Raw genomic sequence first — 22,140 nt, forward strand, 5'->3', positions numbered from 1 at the left:
TGATCAAATGACCTCACTCACTGTTCCCGATATTCATCTTAACTGACATGTACATATCAAATTTCTCTAGAAAAACGTGGTGTGTCATAGTAAGGGTGTGTTTGAAGAAGCTAAAAGGAAAATACTGTACAGTGTGATTAAGATGCCTACTAAGAGAGACTGCAGTTAGGCAGTGGATCATTGTGTGCAGGGTGTGGTGCTGTTTCTGTATTCTGGTATGGTAGTGCTGTGACTCTATTGTGTGTAGTCTTACCTCAGACTACTCTGATCTTGGCCAGCGTTTGGATTTAAATTAATTCTGGCTCCTCGGTATCTGCAGTGGTATCAAATCTTTTGCAGTAGCCTGGCCTCCTTCATCCACCTGCAGACAATATGCAGCATGAGCCACCTAGTTTTATGTTTGCTCAAAGCCATTCATCGCTTTTTTTCGTCATTAGTCTTCTTTATTAGATTAATCAAATTAAAAAATAATGACATGTGAGAGGAGAATGCAAGATGCATAAGGGGTTTTGTATCACCCTAATGGGTTTATTTTGTGATAATGACTACATTGTTGCTGATTACATGCTAAATTATGATGAGTCTGTCATAGTTTACTCACCTTCATGTTCACTTGTCTGACGTGGCTGACTTCTGTGGAAAACAAAAGGTGACTTTTTGAAGAATAGCCTGCCTTGTGCTTTTCCTTATAATTAAAGTGAAAAGGGACTGGATCTGTTAAGCTACAAAATGACAAAGAAGCACTATAAAAGTATTGTAAGTATGATCCACACAAAATGTGCACTAACAATGTATCTTTGTGAGGAACAATGGTGTTTGAACTTCAATCGATTCTTCACACAAAGCTACCGTACACCTTCAGAATACTAAGTGAATATCTCACAAGTCATGTGAACTGCTTTTATGATACTTTTATGGTGGTTGTTTGTGATTTTAAATCTTGACAGTCCTAGTCCATTTCATTTTGTTTTATGGAAAAGAGCAACCAGGATGTTCTCTGAAAATTCACTTTTTTAAATCCTCGGATGAATTAGCATCATGGAGTTTTGGAAGACATGAATGTTAATAAATGATGACAGGATGTTGATTTTGGGTGAACTTTCTCTTGTGAAAAAGAAGTACACTTTTAAACAGAGCGCCTATTACAGAAATAATATACTTTAAAAATATATATAATTAAGTGCAAATTGAATGTAATGTTTTCAGGCACTTAACTGCATAATTGCAATTAAATAAAAATGTATTGTTTGTTTAATTTGATATATGCAATAAGTTGAATTAGCACTTGTTTGACTCACTTACGTAGGACTTCAGTACATCTTTATATGTAATTTAATAATTGCTTTTAATATCTCTGAAATATGGTTAAACTGAATTGCTGAATATATTAACAAGCATTTATGGTAAACCAAAGTACACTTTAATGTCATTTCTATTGAAACTTTTATTGAATAAAGCATTACAGTTTAAAATTATAATCAAGTACTTTACATGTGCTTTGTTATTCAACACATCAAAATATGTCTTTAAGAACATGACAAAAGACTATTAAAACTGATTCAGTATGTATGTTGAAGTAAAACTTTTAATTTGACAAAAAAAGTGTACTTTATTTTGTTGGGAAGCAGACATTTTTATGTAATTTCTTTAATATTATATTATTTGCAAGTACAGTTTTTTTTTTTAAATATATACTAATATTTTTTTAATATATTCACAAGAAATCCATTTGTAAATACAAGTTTTTTATCATAAACAAAGAGGCTACAGAGTGACGAGATACTAGAACTATATAGCCATCTGACTAGGCTATGTGTTGTTTCCTTGAATTGGGGGAGTTGTTTAATTGTGTATTTTATATGTGTAAACATCAGTGCTTTGGGAACGGTTATGAGTATACAAAATCAATCAAAATGTTAAAATCATATGGAGAAACAAGGTTATACTGGTTAGAGGAAATGTAGATAGTGGGGTGGGATAGAGAGAGAGAAATTCAGGAAAATACATATAGGTTTCCTTATTTTCCCTGATGCAACCCGTTATTATAATACTCACTCTGTGTGCTTGTGCTCACCGTTTATGTCAGCCGCTGAGGGGGGAGGGTGTGGGTGGAGTTATGGCCGTTCTCTCCTCCGTCTGGCTGTACGCTCTCTTAGACACACAGTCACCCGGGAGGAGAGAGATACAAAGTGGGAGTCACTGAGTGCAAGGGAGAGAGAGGAAGAAACAGAAGGCAAGGCCCTCGTCATTTTCCACGTACGCATACGAGGAGGAAGAGCAGGGAGAGAGGGAGAGTCAGAGACGGTTAGGAGAGGTGGTCGCCATGGAGCAGCCAGCCTCATCCCCGTCCACTCGCCGCCGCAGCGAGAGCTCTGTCAGAGAGTCTCTTTTCTTTCCTGTTTTGGAACGCAACGAGCAGGAGCGACTGGAGGCCCTGATGCGACGTTCCATGGGGCGGAACCTGCTGGCGGACCAGAGGCCCAAACGCTGGACCTGGGGCGGACCTCCAGGAGTCTGCGAGGGTGAGTGTGTGTGCGCTTGCGAGGGCGTGGAGGGTTCCTTGTGTGAACTCCTCTCAGGGCCGTGGGGAGTGGGAATGGATGGAGAGATAGGAAAACAGGGTGTGGGAACTGCACTGCAGCCTTTTTGTTTTAAACCCGACTGGGATATTGACTAATACAGCAGCTGTGGGATGAAAATGCAGCTGTTTTATGAGGGAGCTGCAGTGTCACACTGAGACATCGAGCTGTTGCTGATCGCAAGGTATCGCCCCAGTCGCACAAAAACACTCTGTCTCAAGGTTAGCGCTGTCAGCGACCGATCACAGACTCGTAGGCATTATAAATCATCTGTGTAATAGCTGCCTGGGGGCAAGGGGCAATTTGGGCTGTTTTAGCTAGAGAACAAACACCGCAACTGTGCTGTCACTGTGACTGCACAGGGTATATTAGACTGCGCAGCCGAAGGCTTTTTGCTCTGTCACTGCCTCGTTCTGACTTTAAATAATGCCTTTTTTCCCTGAACATTTCAATTACACAAGCCTACGCTGAAACTGTTTATTGGAGTATGTTTTGCAAATGCTATTTCAGTCTACTTTCAAAGTCTTATGCTCAGTTTAATGTTTTTTTTTTACTTGCTGTTTCTTTGATATGGTGAAATTTACTAGTGATTTCTGAGTTAAAATTGTTTTTACACCAACTCCTCAGTAGACCTGAGGCTCTGGTAAATCATATCAACACTGGAAAATAATGCTGCTTTCAAGACAGATGTGAAAGCACCACCCTGAATCTGTGGTGCATTCATAACTACATCAATTATTTACACTGTCCAAGAGCAGAGCCTTAAGCCTGATCCTGAGTCAGTCTGATAATATATCTAGACAACATGCATGTAGCGTCTGTTTTGCTTTGTGGACAAGGGCGAACGATTGAGAATGAGTTTATGTCGCCCTTGGAAAACATTAGGCTCTCTGATAACCTGATATCATCGTATCAGCTGCATGCTGTGCTCTGGGTTATTTCATCTTGCAGTGGTTCATATTACCATCCTGCTTTTATTAGCGAAATTACTTTATTTTTTTTAACAAAGAAAAATGCCCTGCTGGAAATTATGCAGCTTCCCGTCAGAGGAAAAAAAATGCTGACGGGGTATATCAGTATTTCACAGGGACACACTGTTATGACTTCTCATAATTTTCACTGTGATCTTGTGAAATACTCTGTGCTCACGCACCTGTACTTTCTCTGCTTTGCATCACCTGCCGCACAGGTGATCCTAAGATTGCCCCGCCCTCTCCTGCTTCAGCCTCCTTAACCAATGACCCTGCTTCTCACCCTCCTGCCAGCAAATCCAGGAACGGTACTGACTTCCTGCTGCTTTACGTGTCATCCCCTTTCACTTCCCTAAAGATTCAGTCACAGTGATTCTGATGTTGTTGTTGTGATGGTTTGCATGTGCATGAGATTTTACATAGGTGTATGTTAAATGTGTGCTAAGATTTATACTACCGTTCAAAAGTTTGGGGTTGGTCATCATTTTTAATGTTATTTCTTAGGTTTAATGTGAAAGAAGCAATTATTTCAAACAAACAGTCATTTGATTAAATATTATTACGATTTAAGATGTTTTAATATATTTTACTATATTTGAATGACTTGAGTAATGGTTGCAAAAAATCAGCTTTGCAATTATAGGAAGAAATGTTCAAAACTGTTATGCTGCGTAATATGTTTGTGGAAACTGATACATTTATTTCAGGGTTCTTTGATGAATAGAAAGTTCAAAAGAGCAGCATTTATTTAAAATAGAAATCTAAATAATAAAACACTGTCACTTTAGATCAATTTAATGTGTCCTTGCTGAATAAAAGTATTAATTTCTTTAAAAATAAATCATATTGACCCCAAACTTTTGAACGTTAGTGTATATTGGTTTTATCCATAGGGGTTTTTGATGCTCTGTTGTCTGTTTTCTTGCTTATTTCAGTGGTGAGGTTTGTTAATAATGGTGCTTGCTATGGCAAATAACGCTATTGCTATTGTCCACCTATTACATTTTCCACTTAAATCATCATTTCTAAGTGAATGACTTAAAATATCTGCCTGACAGATGATAAACAGGAAAAAAACATTTTGACTCGTTTTGAATTAGGGACGTTAGTGTATCTAGGGACCAGAATAACATAGTGGGTTGGCATTTTAGACTCTGGTCAGTAAGAAACCACTCAAAACACCTCAACAGTCTGCTGAAATCTACTTGAAACCCCATAACATCCACATAGCAATATGCTAAAATATTTGCATATAAATAATTGGCTTTTATATCGTTTTATATGATAAACTGTTTATATTGTTATTGTACAAAAGCCAAATTAAATTATTTAAATATTATCTGAAAAATACTATTGTAATATAAAAATAATGTATACAGTGTTGTCCACAAGCAAAAAAAAAAAGCAAAACATGGGCCCCATCAAACATCAACAAAATGGAGGTGACTTTTTTTGCAAGGTCGAGCACCACTCACATTTTCTTCACAAAATGTACAAGTCTAGTTGTAATCATCATTGTATTGTTTGAAGTGTATGTTTATAAGCAATTGTATGCTATATTTATGCTGCAGCGCCCTGGTAACACCCTATTATCAGGTATTGCATGGACAAACACCTCCTGTCATTTTTGTGTTTGTATTTTGGAGTATAGTTTTTATACTGTCAGTGTCTTTCTTTCCAAGGTGAATATAAACATTGTATCAATGAGGAAACGAAACTGTCTGGAGAACCAATCAAGTTCCATAACAGGACATAGAGGTTACATCCATCAGATTTGGAGTCTGTCATATTGTTCCTCGACCTAGTAAGGGATCCGGATGCACAAGAAAAGAAGTGTAATCTGGATCCGCCTACAGCTGCATTGCACCCCCTAAAGAATGCACAGGGGGTCTCATCTGTCAGCTCATTTTAAATGCAGGCCAGCTTAGCAAACTCCCCTGCAACATCACACATGAGCTACATAAACTCATATGAACATGAGCCTGCTGTTCATGAAAGTCTTTGATTAGTGTAAATATTCATACCCAAATGGCCACTAATTATTAATCAGAAAGAAAGCCTCTGGAGTCTCTGGGTGAATGAATATCATTATGATTGTGTCTGATCGCCTGTGCCTGTGTTTTCTTCCTCCCTGGAACCTATCGTAATACGTTTCACTGCAGTCCAAGATTTTATGATTCCGCCCGAGTCCCCAGACTCTGTCCTGAGCAGGCATCTCTCCTCCTCCTCCGCTACTTTGCCCAATGTGATAGAGAAAGGCAAGTGTTTTTGCATTAACCTTCATTCAAATTTAATTGATTGCAATTTCTGCCCCACCCCTATTTTCTCCTTTGTCTTCCTGTGACCTCTGGCCCCTCAGTGTCTTGTCTTTGTTCCCGAATAGCCTCCTCCAGCCCTCACAGGTCTCCTTACAGGGCTTCACCCAGTAGAGCCGAGCGAAAGAAGGTTAGCACATCGTTCTACGGACAGCTGGACGACTCCAGCGCAGCCACAACCCCGAAAAGCCCTCAGGTCTGATCTGCATGGATGTGATCAACATTTTGTCAGATAACTCAGATATTTATATTTGGTGCAAAGCACAATGGGATACAACCCACAGAGGAGCTGGTCTCCTAGCAACTGCATTGCACAGATCTGTGCATGTCCAGTTTCAGTCGTGGATTTTTGAACAGAGGGTTTTAAATGTCCTGCAGAGGGTCTTTTGACAGATACCGTATGAGACATATATCATTTTTTGGTATACTTCAGAATGTATTTCTAATATGTGTACATTATATATCTTGAACATTCTAGAAGGTAAAAATGTTGATATTGGTGAAAATTGGAACCTAACATTATTGGAAGGGATAATTCATCCTTCATCTTATTCCAAACCTGTGTGACTTTCTTTCTTCTGTGAAACAAAAAGAATTGATAGATAGTTGAGAAACATTTCCCAAAATATCTTCTTTTATGATCCACAGAAGAAAGAAAGTCAAAAGACCTGAGCAAATCAGTGTCATTATAGTTAAATAAAATTTAATTGAAAACAATTAAAAAATGTTGTCCCTTGTAATAATCTAATTGTTAACTGAAATCAAATGCAATATAAAAACCTTAAACTTGTTTTATTTTGGCTAGTTCCCAAGGCAGCATTTTTTATTTTCATTTAGTATAACTTAAATTATAATTTTGAACTTGCTTTTATTTTTTAGATTTTCACGTTTAATTTCAGATCAAGTTAAAATAATAGTAATTTTGTCATTTGTATTAGTTTATTTGTCAGGGCAACATTTCTAATTTTAATTTTCATCTAATTTTCAAGTGTACGTTTTCTCATTTTTATATTTTTTTATTATTTTAGCTTTATTTCAGTTGTACAATTTTAATAGTTTTAGTTTTAATTTCAGTTAACATTAACAATACTCATTCTTTCATCATTTACTATGAAGCTGTGCCAGTGGGATCTCAATCACGTGACATGGACTAAGTGCCTCCTGTCTTGTGTTTCAGAGTCTCCAGTAACTCCAACTGGGAAAGCAGGTACCAGTGATGCTGAGGAGGCCTCCAGGCTGCTGGCGGAGAGACGACGCCTGGCAAGAGTACAGAAGGAGCAGGAAGAAAAGCAACACCTAGAAGAGGAAAGGTAGAGATATTGTGTGTCTCTAGGGTCTGTGCGTCACATTTATGTGTTTGCTTCCGTATTATATATCATCATCTTCATGAATCTCAGGCTCAGGGCTGAGGAGCTCCAGAGGCAGCAGGAAGAGGAGAGACAGCGGCAGGAACAGGCAGCTCGAGAGGCAGAAGAGAAAAGACAGAGGCAGGAGGAGGAGCGCTGTCAAAGAGAGCTGGAGGACAGGCACCAAAAGGAACAACGCTGGAAGGAGCTCCAGGATGATCTGGAGAGACAGGTCAGAGGGATATTACAATGAATTACATTAAAATACAATTAATTAGATTAATTTTTAAAACTGTCGAAACTAAAGGTCTGAGACTGATGAAAATGTTATACATTTTTGTTTATTTAATACATTTTTAAAATAAATACATTAATAATATAATGCAACATATTATATTATATTATATTATTCTAAAAAATAATAAAAAATAAAAAAGATCTATTACATTTTCAGCAGTGGTCTTAGATTTTTGGACCTCACTGTTTAAACAAACAAAATAAAAAATAAAAAATCTACATAATTACATAAATACAACAAGAACAATGAAAATGCACAAAAATAAAACTGACTCATCAAAACACATTCAGCATACTCATCCATTAGGTCACTGACTCAAACACGTGCAGCACCAATCTGTCCTGATTAATTATAATAATTGTTTAAACACTGGCGCTCAAAAATCTGAGACCACTGCTGAAGTGATTTTTTTTTACATTTTTATATTATATTATATTATATTATACGTTTATTAGATGTATATTTTTAGATTTATTAGATGTTTTATTTTTTATTATAAATTATATTTATAATTAGAAATATGTTGTCAGCAGTGGTCTCTGATTTTTTGACCCCGCTATTTGAGCAAACACAAATTAATAATAATAAAAAAATAAATAAAATCAAAGCAGCATTACATAAATTAAAAAAAGACAACAAAAACAATCAGAAATAACAACTGACTCATCAAGACACATTCAGCATACTCAACCATCCAGTCACATGCAGCACCAATATGTCTTCTGTAGCTGTGAATATCTGTAGGGATGAATGTGATGTAGTTGGAGATGTGATGTGTCATGATGTTTGGCAGAGGGAGGAAGCAGTGCAGCGCGTTCATAGAGAGGCTGAACGGAAGAGACAGGAGCGAGAGCTTCTGAAAATTCAAGAGGAGCAGGAGAGACTTCAAAGGAAGAAGGTTCTTCTCTTTTCTGTGTGTTTACGTTTAGAATCAAGCAATACATGGAAAATGTATTCACATTGACACTATTAAAATGATTATGCAATGTAAGGTGCAATATAATGAGAAAAGTTTAGTGGTAAGTAATTTTGAAGTGGTAATCTCTAAGGGCTACTTATCTATGCATAGATTTATTTCCTAATTAAAACTTAATTTAAACTTTATAGAGTGTGCAACAGAGCAGCTGAATCTGGCTGCATGTAAAGTCAACAAGAAATGGTGTTTGCAACCCATTTGTAATTGAAATCTTATCATGGCAAACGAGATATTCAAGATGTATTTAAATCAAAATAAAGCATGACTTGATTTTATACATTAGGAAATGAATAGGTGTATTTTATATTGTCTGGTTTGTGGTAAGTGTTGAAAAAAGAATCAAAACAACATCAGAAACTACTTACTTTGTTGCTTTGAGATTATGTTTTAATTAAAGTTTATGATGTATGATGTTTGCATCTTTGATTTTGGCAGCGTATTGAGGAGATTATGAAAAGGACAAGAAAACCGGATGGGGAAAAGGTAAATAAATTCTCTGCAGGCCAATTAAATTATCAGATGACAAAGATTTACTGACTGTAGCAAATAATATTGCATGTCATGTTTGGATAGAAAGAAGAGGTGCAGATGGAAGTCCCATCCCCCATTTCTGTTTCCCAGTCCATCTCACCGTCTCCTTTGGAAACTGAAGGTATTGATATGACCTGTGTATCATTACACAGTTCTATAGTGAGCATGTGTTTAACCCTCCCTTTCACTGTATTATTTCACTCAAACACACATACTCATTATTAGTCTTTTTTTCTTGTCGCTGAGTGACTCAGCATGTGGAAATCTATTTTGTCTGTAGGGGAACAAATAGCGCCATCAAGTGGTGTAATTACGAACTGAAATTAGTTTGTCATCTCAAAATAGAATGTTGATAATCTGGTAAAATGCTCTGAATTTTTTTCTTTTGGATTAAACTACATTAATCTTACACAACAGGTAACACAGCGATTATTAGTCCACCAAAGGCAACATCTGAGTACCCAATCATATGCCTTGAGCCACTGGAGGCAAAGAGCTGCGGGGCAGATGATCTCTCGGATGGGGTTCAGTCCATGGATGTCAGGTTAGCTAGCTCCAACAAAGTCATGCCACGTTATTTCAGAATAAATAGGTTTGATAACCACATGCCAGTTCCTGTAATAAACCAAAATACTTGTCATTGCAGTCCAGTGTCCAGAGACGAGCTCGTTCCAGAATATTCCCCCATCAGCGAGATCTCACAGAACAGCATGACTTCTGTGGTTTTGGGCGATATCCACATTCTGACGGGGCAGGTCTCGCATCCCAAAGTGTCTGCTGCTCCAGGTTTTGGTGACTGCAACAAGAACCTGATCCAGGATTGCAGTAGCGCTGCTATTGACTCATCACTTTTCCAGAGTCTCAGACAAGTCTCAGACTCCTCAGACAAGCTCAACATCTAATGCAAAGGTGATTGCTAAGTCAAAGGTTTTTCATGAGGGGATTTTGGATTTCTTGTTATCACTCCATGAATCAGAAAATTCTGTCAACAGCCAGATTTTTTTGCCAGATTTTTGGGAATAGAATGTTTTATAAAATCAAGCAATATTTATATGAACAAACTCCTCTGTAAAAACCATCAGAATATAGATAAGAATAAAACTGTACAGTCTGGTGTGTGTGAGTGCTGCTGAAGTGGAGATTTCTGACTTGGTGCATGAGAAAAAAAAAACTAATTTTAAGAAAACAGCCTTTAAAATATATATTGTAACTGAAATCTAGAGACACAAATAGATAAAGTACATTAAAATTAATATTTAAAAATGTATTTTGGATGTTTTCTTTTCACTAGTCTGAAACAACATGCTATGAAAAGCCAAATACCCCAAAATCTCAAAACTGACCAAATGTTTTTGCCTGTAGTGTCTTGCCTTAAATGGACAGTTCACCCAAAAATGGAAGTTCTGTCATCATTTACTCCCCCTCATGTTATTTCAAACCTGTATGACTTTTTTATTATTCTGTGGAACACAAAATGACATGTTCATGAGATCAGTAGTGAAGTCTGATTCGTGAATGAATCATTCAGACTGATTCATTCGTGACTCAAAAGAACACTAAAGATTCACTAATTGGCCATTTTCATTGTTTAAAGAAACTCAGGTTTGAACCAAAATGATAGTGAGCAAATGAGGACAGAATATTAATTTTGGTGGAAGCTATCCCTTTAGTTTAACCATCTCATATTTGTTGTCTTTTCTGTTTTAGACACTATTGAAGCATGGGGCTGGAGTGCACTGATGAATTGGAGTTGAGCTGAAAGATGAGAACAGCCCTTTGTGCCTCAGCAGCTTCCTGAATATCCTCTAAACAGAAGAACAAGGACGGAATGTCAAATAATGTGTTAATAGCAAAGAAGGGACAACCTGACAGTTGATTCCCCCACACATAAAACAAAGTTCGCCTGATCTTCGTAGATATTATATTTCACACCATTTCAGCTTAGTATCACCAGACAAAGCAACTGTATTAGCGCAGTCCTAGTGGTCTTCTTATTCTTGTTATACACCTGTAGCATTGAAGAGTGATACACCGTGACAATTGTAGCAGCTCCATTGTGTGATTTGTTTTATTTTGGGTTGCATAAATGACCAGCAAACCGAGCAGTTATGTACTGAGTCTGCTAATTGTGCTGTACTGTATGGCTGGGGTTTGCAAACAGTATATTGTGTAAATCCATTACTTCTCCGCGTCGTCTCTGCAATCCAAGCTTTGTAGTCTGAAAGTGGATATGAATAGATGTAAAGTGTGATATTATTCCACCATAACACTGTTATACTGGCATTAATGTATTATTACTCAACAGCAGTTAGACGTTATGGGGACGTATACAGAAAAAAAGTGTACTTCTGATGTAATTTATTGTGTTAAATAGCATAGTGCTTTTAATTCTTCATAGACTTTTTCTGTATTGTTTTGTTATATGACATCCATTGCACACAGCTCTATGCAGATCAAGAAAACCAAGCAACCATAAGAGCAACACAAATCAAGGTAATTCAGCGTCCCTACAAATGTACAGCAGTGACTCAAAAGATCTGTACTTCCTGAGTATGTTGCTTAAAATACTCTACCATCTTGTATACTCAGGGTGCTAGTGCGCTTTGCATGCGAGTTCAGTTCCTTTGATGTTTGGTGGTGATATGATGCTGTAGTGTAAAACTTCAGATGCACTGGATTGCTTCAGGACCAATAAGAAACAAATTTCTTGAAAGATGGAAGTATCTATCGATCTGTCTGTCTGAACTTGGGATGTTGATTACATTTTTGATTGTACAGAGAGTGATGGGTTAATACTGTAATTCAGCACTTCAAAATGACATGAGAAAAGGTGCATGAATCAGCTTTGAAGTTGCCGAACCTTGAGATAATGACATTACAATAAAACATGTATCACACCATGATCTTTCCTTATTTACAATTGATATAGTTGTACTGGTTTACAGTATGTATTTGCTTACATTATTATATCGAGCACATGCAGTGACATAATATATATGGGATACAGGGATATACTGTAGCCTACTAGATACAGTTTATTAAAAGCTTGATTACCAATAGAGGAACATGTTGTCACAGTGTATAATATAATATAATATAATATTAAAAAATATAATATATAGCCAAAACAATGGTTTGATATTTTTGTGTCACAGTGTATAATATAATATAATTTTAATGTAATATAATATAGCCAAAACAATGGTTTGATATTTTTGTGAATTACCTTTTACATTTTCTCTCTTTCATGAATCGTTTTGTTTCATGATAGAATAGATAGATTGATAACTAGATAGATAGATGTGTTTACATTTTTATATACACACATTTAATTAAATTACATATAAAATATCATTTAAAAATCATAAACTTAAAGACGTTAACATTTAAAACACGTGCAAAACTTTGAAAAATTATACAATTATAAGTAATCACAAAAGAAAGTTTATTTATATAATGATATTAGAAATATTTGGTTAGGAGCATATTTCTGTAAACGTTAAAAAGGTTTTTTGTTTTTTTATTAAACATTTTTATTTATTTTTTTTTTAACATGTGGGTGACAGTCTACAGAAGTGTCTGTAGGGGCCAGTGTCGCTTACTGTGAGCTGCTGAAAACGAGTCAGTCACTGATTCTCTTCCGGGTCAATCTTGTGTATTGCTCGCTGGGTCAAGTTGGTCGTGTGAAAAAAATACATATATCAACAATCCACCAATATTTGAGTCATCGTTCTGATTCTCGTAGCTCTTTAATCTGTGATGTAAATCATTGTGCGACAGTTTGCTCCTTTCTTTCGCGAGAAACTGGTATTTTGGTGGACGCATCGTCTAGCTGTGTGTGGAAGCCGTTTCGCGGGGTATGTGAGGCTAACACTGACTAACGTACTATACCATTATTTACTGTTATTTTATTCTATAAATTATTTTTTATATCAAAATGTGTTTCTCTAGAAATGTGCTTTATGCCATACTCTAGCATCATCATCGATTTTAGGTCATTTTGTGTTGCGCAGGCCTATTAATTGGATCATCTGAGAAATGTTGAGGAATAGTAATTATTAATGTAACGGTAGTTAGTGTAATGAGTTACTGTTTCATTTGGAGTGCTTTTGACAGCTCTTTCATTATGTATGAGCATTAAGTGGCATACCTCGTTGCAGTATTGATAGCATTTGTGTTTCTGTCTGGTGCTTAGAATAGTTTAACCCTTAAAGTCCCCCTGTAATCCTTTAAAACTCACCGTTGATCATCAAAATGACATATTTAAATGTTTTTTTCTTGTGAAAATATTTTTCTCATGCCTTAAAATAGCTTGAATGCTACTCTACACCCTTGCCTCATTTACTATACGCGGATCTATGAATACGCAAATTAGCCCCGCCTCCACTCAGTCACACACCAGCCAGCCATGAGCCAGCGCCTCCTGAGTCCTGATCCACTAACTGAACTGTAGTAAACGCGATTGGTTTAATTAAGCCATATGTGTTTGAACCAGAAATAAGCTGGTATGCTCAACGTAAGCCAGGAGACTGATGGCTAACTTCGTGACGTAACATTATCTGTTTGCGCTGGTTCGTACCATAGACTGTATAAAAACAGGTTCGTACACGGATAATGACTGATAAAACAGTTTTTACTAGCGGACAACTACATTGGATACTGTAGCATTCGTTAAATTTACTTACTTGACGATGTTGTGTGCTCAAAATGGCTGCCGCGGGTTATTATTCAAGTTCGCGGTTCTAAAATCAAATAAATAAGAGCTGACAGCACATGACATCGTGAAAATAGGGGGAAATATTAACAGTTAGCGAAACATCTACAGAAAAAATATAACTGTTAAAAAAAAGGCCGCGTTTCAAACCGCGTTTCTGTGACTGCCTTTGTGAAACTACAGTTTTAAGGAGAAAATACTCGGCAATGGTGTTGATAAATGGATTGGCACATGGTTTGTCTAAAAGCATATTAAAAACAACACATAGACAAATAAACAACATAAAAAACTTGATTTTCACCACGGGGACTTTAAGAAATTTTACGATGGTTTTACTACAGTAACGCCTACTCCAGCTGATATGGTATTTTTATAAATTAATATTTTGTGTTGAATTTTCCAGTGTTAATGAAACGATGCGAAGTGTAAAGAAAAAATAGCTACATAAATCTTTGGGGAAAAAATGGGAGGGGGGTGGTTTTCCTGTAACCTGGTAATATTATAATTTTTTTTTAAACTTGATTTCCAGGCTTTTGTTCTACTGAAAGCATGATTTAGGTACTAATAAGTATAATAATTTAAAATTATTAATTTCACAAATTGACAAAAATGGAAAATTGCCTCATAAATATCTATAATAAAAAATAATAATAATAAAACTAAATCTTAAAAGCAATCATGAGTGACCAGAGAAATAATAGAAAATCATGCAGATTCACTGGTCAAAATGTGTGGAAACGTCAAAATACTTTACAGATATGTTTGTTTAAACTTATTATGACCACATTCAGTGCCTATTTCAGGTTTATAATTCATATAAACTTGAGTTTTATATTTAACACGCAAAAGAGGGATTTTAAAAAGGGAGTATATATATATATATATATATATATATATATATGAGATCTCCCTTGTATTCAAGGTATTTAATCTAAAGTTGGTGTTACAAAAAACTTTTTGTTGTTGCATTGCTGGTTATTAACAGCTTCTTGAACCTCTCGAATATTAACAGAATCCCAACTATTCATGGGAGGAGAGCGGAAGGATTATATGATAACCAGATACATTCATCGGTACAGTCTGATGCGTGGAGAAACCCTGAATATGTCAACAAAGTAGAAAGTAGCACACATTGGAACAAAGATTCCTATCAAGGAGAGCAACATGTTGACCACTGGGCCAATTTTATTGATGCGATAGAGCATGCTCAAAAAAGAGGGGCTTCACCTATGACCAGATACCACATGCAGGGAGATGAAGAAAGGCCGCCCCATTCTCCAAGGAGGCTGCCTAGGGAAAGGTTACCGTCCCCTAATCACACACATTTTGGTGTTGAAGAGCGCTACAGGATGCCATCACCAGGCTGGAACAAGATACCACATGCAGGGTGATGAAGAAAGGCCGCCCCATTCTCCAAGGAGGCTGCCTAGGGAAAGGTTACCGTCCCCTAATCACACACATTTTGGTGTTGAAGAGCGCTACAGGATGCCATCACCAGGCTGGAACAAGAATGAAGGCGTTGATAAGGAGCTCAGTTCACAACATAACCACAGAGAATCGAGGGACAGGTCTTATCCAAGACATCCCGAAGGAAGAAGACAGGACAGGATGGATTATGGATATCATAATGAAGAATATGGCGGTCAATATCAAGAAAGGGGCTCCTTTTCAGAGAGGTACAAGAATGCATTTCTTTCCCCGCTTCATACGTCTGACGTGGATGGAGAGGAACGAAGAAAAGAAGAAAGGATTCACTCACTTTCTTTGATGGATAAATGTTTTTCTAATTGCATCTGTTACATTTAATGTCTTTAATTTTACATTTTAGTCAGTAATGTATTTAATTTTATTTGTTACCCCTTCTTTTTTTTTTTTTAGATTAGTTTCAGTTAACTGTCATTATCATCAATTGGAATATATAGATCCAATTAATTGAACTGTTCATTAAAACCTTGCTAGTAACTATGTATTATTGTAATTTCATTCTAATCTTGGACAACTGTTACTTGCTTTCTTAATACAGGTCATCAAAGTCAGATTATAGGGAGCATCTTAATTTTATTTGTTACCCCTTCTTTTGTTTTTTTTTAGATTAGTTTCAGTTAACTGTCATTATCATCAATTGGAATATATAGATCCAATTAATTGAACTGTTCGTTAAAACCTTGCTAGTAACTATGTATTATTGTAATTTCATTCTAATCTTGGACAACTGTTACTTGCTTTCTTAATACAGGTCATCAAAGTCAGATTATAGGGAGCATCACCCTCCTTCTGAAGGATTTACAGATTTTGGTCTGCCGGATGAGTTCGTTGAGCATCACAGGGGCTTCAGCCCACGTCGTGCACCTGTCATTGTCGAACACGATCATGGAATTGCAAAACAAGATTCAAGGAACCGCGATCCCCCAAAAATGAGTGGCAATCTGAGGAGCAGAGACCCACCTAGGACAAGTGAAACCCAGAGGAATCGTGATCGAGATAGAGACCAAGCCTATCAAACGCGTACCTCACAAGATAGACATGGTGGACGACCAAATAGTAATCCCCAAGAGGAATCAAGAAAGAACTACTCTTCTTATGGAAGAGAAATTCAAGGAAGAGAGCACTTAAGACACATGGATCAACCTAGAATGGAGTCACATTCAAGAGACTCAGAAGCACGGAGGGAAATGGAATTAAGGGATGTGAGGGATGTTGATTTGAGGAACAGAGAAAGAGAACCTGCCCCCGCTTGGGAGGAAGAGAGATCGCAAAGGAATCGTGGAAGGATGATGGGGCAAGGAGTGGTTCGCCAAAGACCTCAGTATCACCGGAAGCCAAACAGTAATATTGGTCCTGCACCTAGAATGGATTTCAGTGAACAGGAGACCCTCAAGATCAAGGTGGACATGAGTCGCCCCGTTAAGCAAAGCAGGTATAGTATCATTGTCGTACCACTTTTGTTTAGGGTCAAAAGTTCATGCCTCTTTTCTGTGTCCACTGTCCCCACACCATGAAGACATGAAGAACAACAGTCTACAGATTGTGAACGTCAGGAAGATTCAGTGGGAAGTGTGGAGTTGCATCCAGAAAACCCATTAATGGGCTGTTTTGTGTCTTATCATCGTGTACATGGGTATCGAAGATCATACCAAAATATGATCACTGCAAGAGTAATCTTCATTCAAGGTTCCCAGGATATCCCGGACAGCCCTCTGAAGAGATTTAAAAGGGAAAGGATTTTAAGGATATTTGGATGTATCCCCTGAAGTTCAGTCATATCTCTTGTGATTAAGCCATCTTATTCAAACCAGGGAGTAATGGAATGAATCAAGGATTGATCTGACATTTCTGAAGTATTCAACTTGTGCTGTTGTGTTGGCACACAAATGCACGTCTCTTTCAAGCAGATGTTTGGATGTGAAAGCTACTAATCGTTCAGTAATCAGGAACATGGGACTACTTCAAGGCCCTGACGTGTCTGATGCATCCTAAAATGGGACCAACAGGAGAAGGACACTACTGGTGATCATTCACAAGAAAAGGGTTACAGAAGGTATGTGGAGAAATTCCAAACTGTACAAATCCCAGTTTGCATAAAAAGATGCAAGATGCAATATCGAAGATGCAGTGTGCTATTTCTTGACAAATTCTTGAGTGTCTTAACATGTGAATGTTTGTTCCGTGGAGAAGATGTGATTTGGATTGCCTTTCATCTTCACTCTTCATTTAAATGGAAGTCACAGGACCAAATTACCAGGTTGGGAGTAAATCCTGTTGAAAACACATCTTTCTGCTGCTAATTCCTTCATATTAATGGTTCATCAGATGACGGAAGTACTAGACTGGAATTGCATGGATCTCAGCTTGATTTGGTTAAGGACTATTGGTTAAGGATGATGTTCTCCACCAGTTAGCCCAGGCAAAAGAAAATCAGTCCCCCTTTTTTCGTCCACATTTTGGCTATTCAAGATGATGTCTCCACCAAAATACCAGTGCCCCACAGGGTTTGAGCTCTTCTACTTGTAAAGCTGTATTGACTGCAGGTAAGTCAGCAACCATACAATCAAATTGAAGTTGAGTAGGTATGCGCAAATTTTCCAGATGTCCACAGCATTCAGACTGTCACCCGCTTCAGATTGTTTTCCTTGTGGGGGAAGAAGTATGGCCTTGTTTGAGAGGAAGAAGATGAGGCTGAAAGGACAATTTAATCATTTAATCTGGCGCTGAAGCAAAAACCGTCACACAACTTTGTCTTCAAGAAACGTCTCGGATGTGTTTGATTTCCATAAAGCTGATTAATTGCTTGTACTATCCTAATATGTATTTGTTGATGTTTTTACCCTGGGAAGAAATTGCATATGCAGACAAATCTGAGGCAGATGCCCATAGACACAGATTTTGTGATCACTAACCTGCATTTGATGATTACAATCTCATTCAGAAATCACCCATTCTGCATTGAGTGAGTACTGGAACATGTGGATGGAGCAAAGATGCTTGGGTTGAAGAAGACACCACCATTGTGATGTTTCCATTGTGTAGAACCAACAGCTATCAATTCACAATGAAAGAAACCAGCGAAGCATAATCAAAATATTCTATTCATATTGACATTGCAAGAGGAACGTTTTGAAGCCTTTTTGTATTTACTCATTTGGAAGACACCTCTATCCAGAGATTTATGTATACAGTGCCTTCAAGATTGACAATTTGTGTTCCCTGCCAAACAAATCCATGACCTTGGCGTGGCTAGAACCATACATTACCAGATGATCTACTGGACCTCCTGCATTTTGTTTCCATATTTGGACTTTGGATTAGAAAGTCATCCCGTTGTATAAGTAAGTGATGAGAACTCGATAGACATGGCTATTTGCAAGATTCTTCAAGAAATTTTTGCCAAATTTCCTAAATATGCATCTGTTATGTTGAGGTATTTTTAACAAGGATTTGGCAATGAAAAAAATGGAAGACCCAAAGTGGCAACTGAAAATTCTACAATAATACCTGTTTACAGATAAACTTGTTTGAAGCAACTGCCAACAGACATTTGATTTCATTCCCAAGACAGTCAAGCAGCAAGATTTGCTTATGAGATTTACGTAGAAATTATTTGCCATATGCCAAGTAAAAGTCTGCAATCATTGCTGAAATTGGAGGGTATGCCATTTTATTCAGCAAGAAGAAGGATCTGTGAAGACACCAACCCAACCGGAGATCTTCAAAAGTCTTCCAGCAGTTACCTAAAGTTGATGCCATCGCTCCCATAATTGAGTTTATTATGGAGTTCAATGCATCTAATACTTGTCTAAGATTACTCAAGCTGACCAATCAAGATATTGCATTGCAAGAAAAAACACATTGAGATGTTTTGACTGATTTTATTGGTCGCCATGTGTTGGCACTCTGGAACAAATGAGTTTATTGAAGGATCCTCTGAATGGAAACACGCAATGACAGTGAGAGGAGAGGCATGAACTTGCCATATTTATTATGACCTGACATTTTTATTATGCACCATTCAATTATTTATTTAGTGATATGGTATTTAAATGAAGATTGAGCCAACCCAAATTTTAGGTTTGCCCCAAATTGCGTTCTTATGCATTATTCTATGACGTTTTGTAGTGTAAATAGTGCGCGTTGTGTTCACACTGAAAATTCCAAAAAGATGAAGTGTACTTTAAATACTCTGATGATGCACTTTCAAAAAAAAAAAAATTTATGGAATGTTGGACACTTCATGCACTCACTGTCTCAGCTTTAATTACGTAGCAAAGGGGGTTGGGCTATCAATCACCGATTATGAATGAAATAACCTTCTAAAATTCATACACAACATTGTTGAGTATAGCTTTTGTTTTCAGCACACCGCTCAAATTGAACTGAAATTACGAATTGTTAAAACAATCTGAATAGTGTGCACCTACTTTTTATTTATTGGGTCACAGTGAATCAAGTCAGTGAATCGTTTAAGTTGTTTTCTGAAAAGGAGACCACTTTTAATTTCATTGGAAGAGACGTCTTAGAAGAATTAATAGAAGTAGTGCTGGTAAATTTCTTGATAAAAGGGATTATATGACAGGTAAAGGGCTGTTTATGGTTAATCTTAAACTTTACTACTGAACATTTGTACATGAACTTTGTTATTCCGATTTATATTAATTCATAAATGTTATCATCTGGTTAATTAGTTGATAGGAGCATTTTAAAGCTGGAATGGGACCTTGTATCTTTATATCATGTGACCTCTTGTTCAGTCATTTAGGATATTCTTCAGATAGGCAGTTATCACTTGACTTAGTCAATGTGGGTCGACAACGCCTTGATTTCCTTCCCATGCTGGAGCATTCTGGAACTTACAGGGAGTCAGCAGTGCATTCTGGGACATTTGCCCAAGAGATCATCACCCTTGTGCACCAAGTTAAAGGTCAGGAACCAATGGATTAGCTTGGCAGTATATTGTGTATCTTAGAAAGAGCTTATATTACGTAGCAAAGAGTTGATTTTGGTTAACTGTTTGCTTATTTGTTTTGCAGAAAATTACTTTAGGGGCCAAGGCATCACACTTAATGAACGTTTTGCAAATCAACAGTTTTATTCACTCCAAGATGAGTTTAAGGAGGAAGAAGAACAGGAGGAGGAGATGGGAAACGTGAGACCAGTCATGAATAGGTACACTTGCCAGTTAATTTGTTTTTATTCATTAGTGAAGCTTGCAAAGGTAAGCATGACTATTATTTTTATTTAGGATTAATGTTTTTATTTATGATTAAAGATTTGATTACCCCAATCCTAAATTAGAAATTTTCTCCACACCATTTGTGATACAAGCATGAAAATTCAGGTCTTTTATTATAGGCAACACAGAATGCCTTCATCAGAAACTCAGATCTTCTGCAAGATAGGGCCGGATCCAGTAAGTTGATCTGTTTTTTTAGGTCCATCAACATCAAATAGAATATTTCATGTATGTTGGTTCAAATTTGAAATGTTTTGCTAGCTTCAGAGACGACAGCTTGTCCCCGACCCTAGTGACCTCCGGTATGACCTGGAGCGAAGAAGACAACAGCGAATGGAGGGTGTGAAGATCACCATTGCTGGGGGAAACTTTGCTCCAGCGGCTCCTGAGGGGTATGGACTGAAAAGTGTTCCTGTTAGCTGTCTTCAGACCAACTTTTAATATTATTGCTATGCATTCAGGTGCTATGCCAATATTTTTGATTTACAAAATTATGGCTTGGTTTCACATACAGGGCTTAGACTAAGCCAGGATTAGGCCATAGTTCAATTAGCTATTGTCTGTTGCTGTTGTCTTTCCAAAGTCAAGAGAGTGATCCCTATGTGAGAGATGATCCTGAAGAAGTGGATGAGAACTTTAGGTGGTCAGAACAAGACCATGAGCGTCAAAGGCAGTGGGTGAGTTCTTGTTGATGTGAAACGTGTCTATTTTTAAGAGTATAATTGTTCATACCATGACTCATTTTGGTCCTTCAGGATGGTCCCCGTCAAAGAATGCCAGTACCTAACAGACAGAACTTCAATCCGCGGGGGAATTTCAATCGGAAAAACAGACCACGGGGACGGCGGACTTGAAATAGTGGTGAGGAAAATGTGCGTATGTGTGTGTATTTAATTATATTATGATTATGTATGTTTAGATAAATATGTATTTATATATATCTTTTTTGACTAATATATATTTATACATTATTTCTCTGAATTTCAAACATAAGTATTTGATGTAGTGTACATTGCTTCTTTATTTTTCTGTTCTCTCTATTTTGTTTTGTTTGTTACCTGCAGGGGGCAGTGCGTGAGAAGAAAGTCAACAATTCAGACCTGAGGTCACTTGTGCGCAACTGTGTTTTTGTTGTGTCGTTTTGATATTAGAACCACTAAGACCTTGATTCAAAGTCCACTGCTTCTCCACATTTGGTGGATCTTTTTCATCCATTTTTTATTCACCCACTACCATTTGTTTGATTTAAGGAAACAGCTTATAAAGATTATTTGATTTGAAGATGGAAACAAATGTAAATAGGACACCTCAATGGGCAAGTTAAAGTGATAAAGATTAAGTATCACCTTGCGCACTGCTCTCATCCTGAAATAATGCTATTCTTCATTATCAGTGGAGTAACTACAGTTTAGTTTTTGATTTGATATTCCACAATATTTGCAAGGCACAAATTACAATTTATACAATATGTAAATGTTATTGCTAATTAAATTTTGAAATTCAATTGCCATTTCATAGCAGTAAGCAACACATGGATAGTTTTGCTTTTATACTAAAATACAGACTTTTTGTCGTATCTACACGACAAAATAATTTCATATTTGATGTATCCTGCTGTGTAAACTCAAAGTAGAAAATAAAATCTATTTGTGCCCAAATGTTCTCAAATGAAGCTTCAGCTGG

General features: G+C 37.0%; 1 protein-coding gene and 1 pseudogene across 5 annotated transcripts; both read left to right on the forward strand.

Annotated features, from left to right (window-relative positions):
* LOC107666603 (MAP7 domain-containing protein 2-like) overlaps positions 1-11,381 on the forward strand; it is a 16,288-nt pseudogene extending 4,907 nt beyond the window's left edge.
* A 3,256-nt stretch (positions 11,382-14,637) lies between these two features.
* LOC107666619 (uncharacterized protein CXorf23-like) lies at positions 14,638-22,121 on the forward strand. 5 transcript variants are annotated; one of them, XM_016458036.1, is made up of 11 exons: positions 14,638-14,652; positions 14,743-14,974; positions 15,111-15,406; positions 15,967-16,647; positions 19,976-20,145; positions 20,255-20,390; positions 20,577-20,634; positions 20,719-20,849; positions 21,041-21,134; positions 21,213-21,318; positions 21,522-22,120. In XM_016458036.1, the coding sequence occupies exons 2-10, from the start codon at positions 14,960-14,962 to the stop codon at positions 21,309-21,311; spliced, it is 1,680 nt and encodes a 559-aa protein (XP_016313522.1). In that variant the 5' UTR covers positions 14,638-14,652; positions 14,743-14,959; the 3' UTR covers positions 21,312-21,318; positions 21,522-22,120. The 5 variants fall into 5 exon arrangements, with proteins under 5 accessions (XP_016313522.1, XP_016313524.1, XP_016313523.1 ...); XM_016458038.1 differs by lacking the exon at positions 14,638-14,652 and having other exon boundaries at positions 14,664-14,974; positions 21,213-21,329; positions 21,522-22,121; XM_016458037.1 differs by lacking the exon at positions 14,638-14,652 and having other exon boundaries at positions 14,664-15,092; positions 15,229-15,406.
* The last annotated feature ends 19 nt before the right edge of the window (positions 22,122-22,140 follow it).

This window comes from Sinocyclocheilus anshuiensis, unplaced genomic scaffold (genome assembly GCF_001515605.1).
Source record: "Sinocyclocheilus anshuiensis isolate Anshui unplaced genomic scaffold, SAMN03320099.WGS_v1.1 scaffold1100, whole genome shotgun sequence".
Taxonomy (NCBI): Eukaryota; Metazoa; Chordata; class Actinopteri; order Cypriniformes; family Cyprinidae; genus Sinocyclocheilus; species Sinocyclocheilus anshuiensis.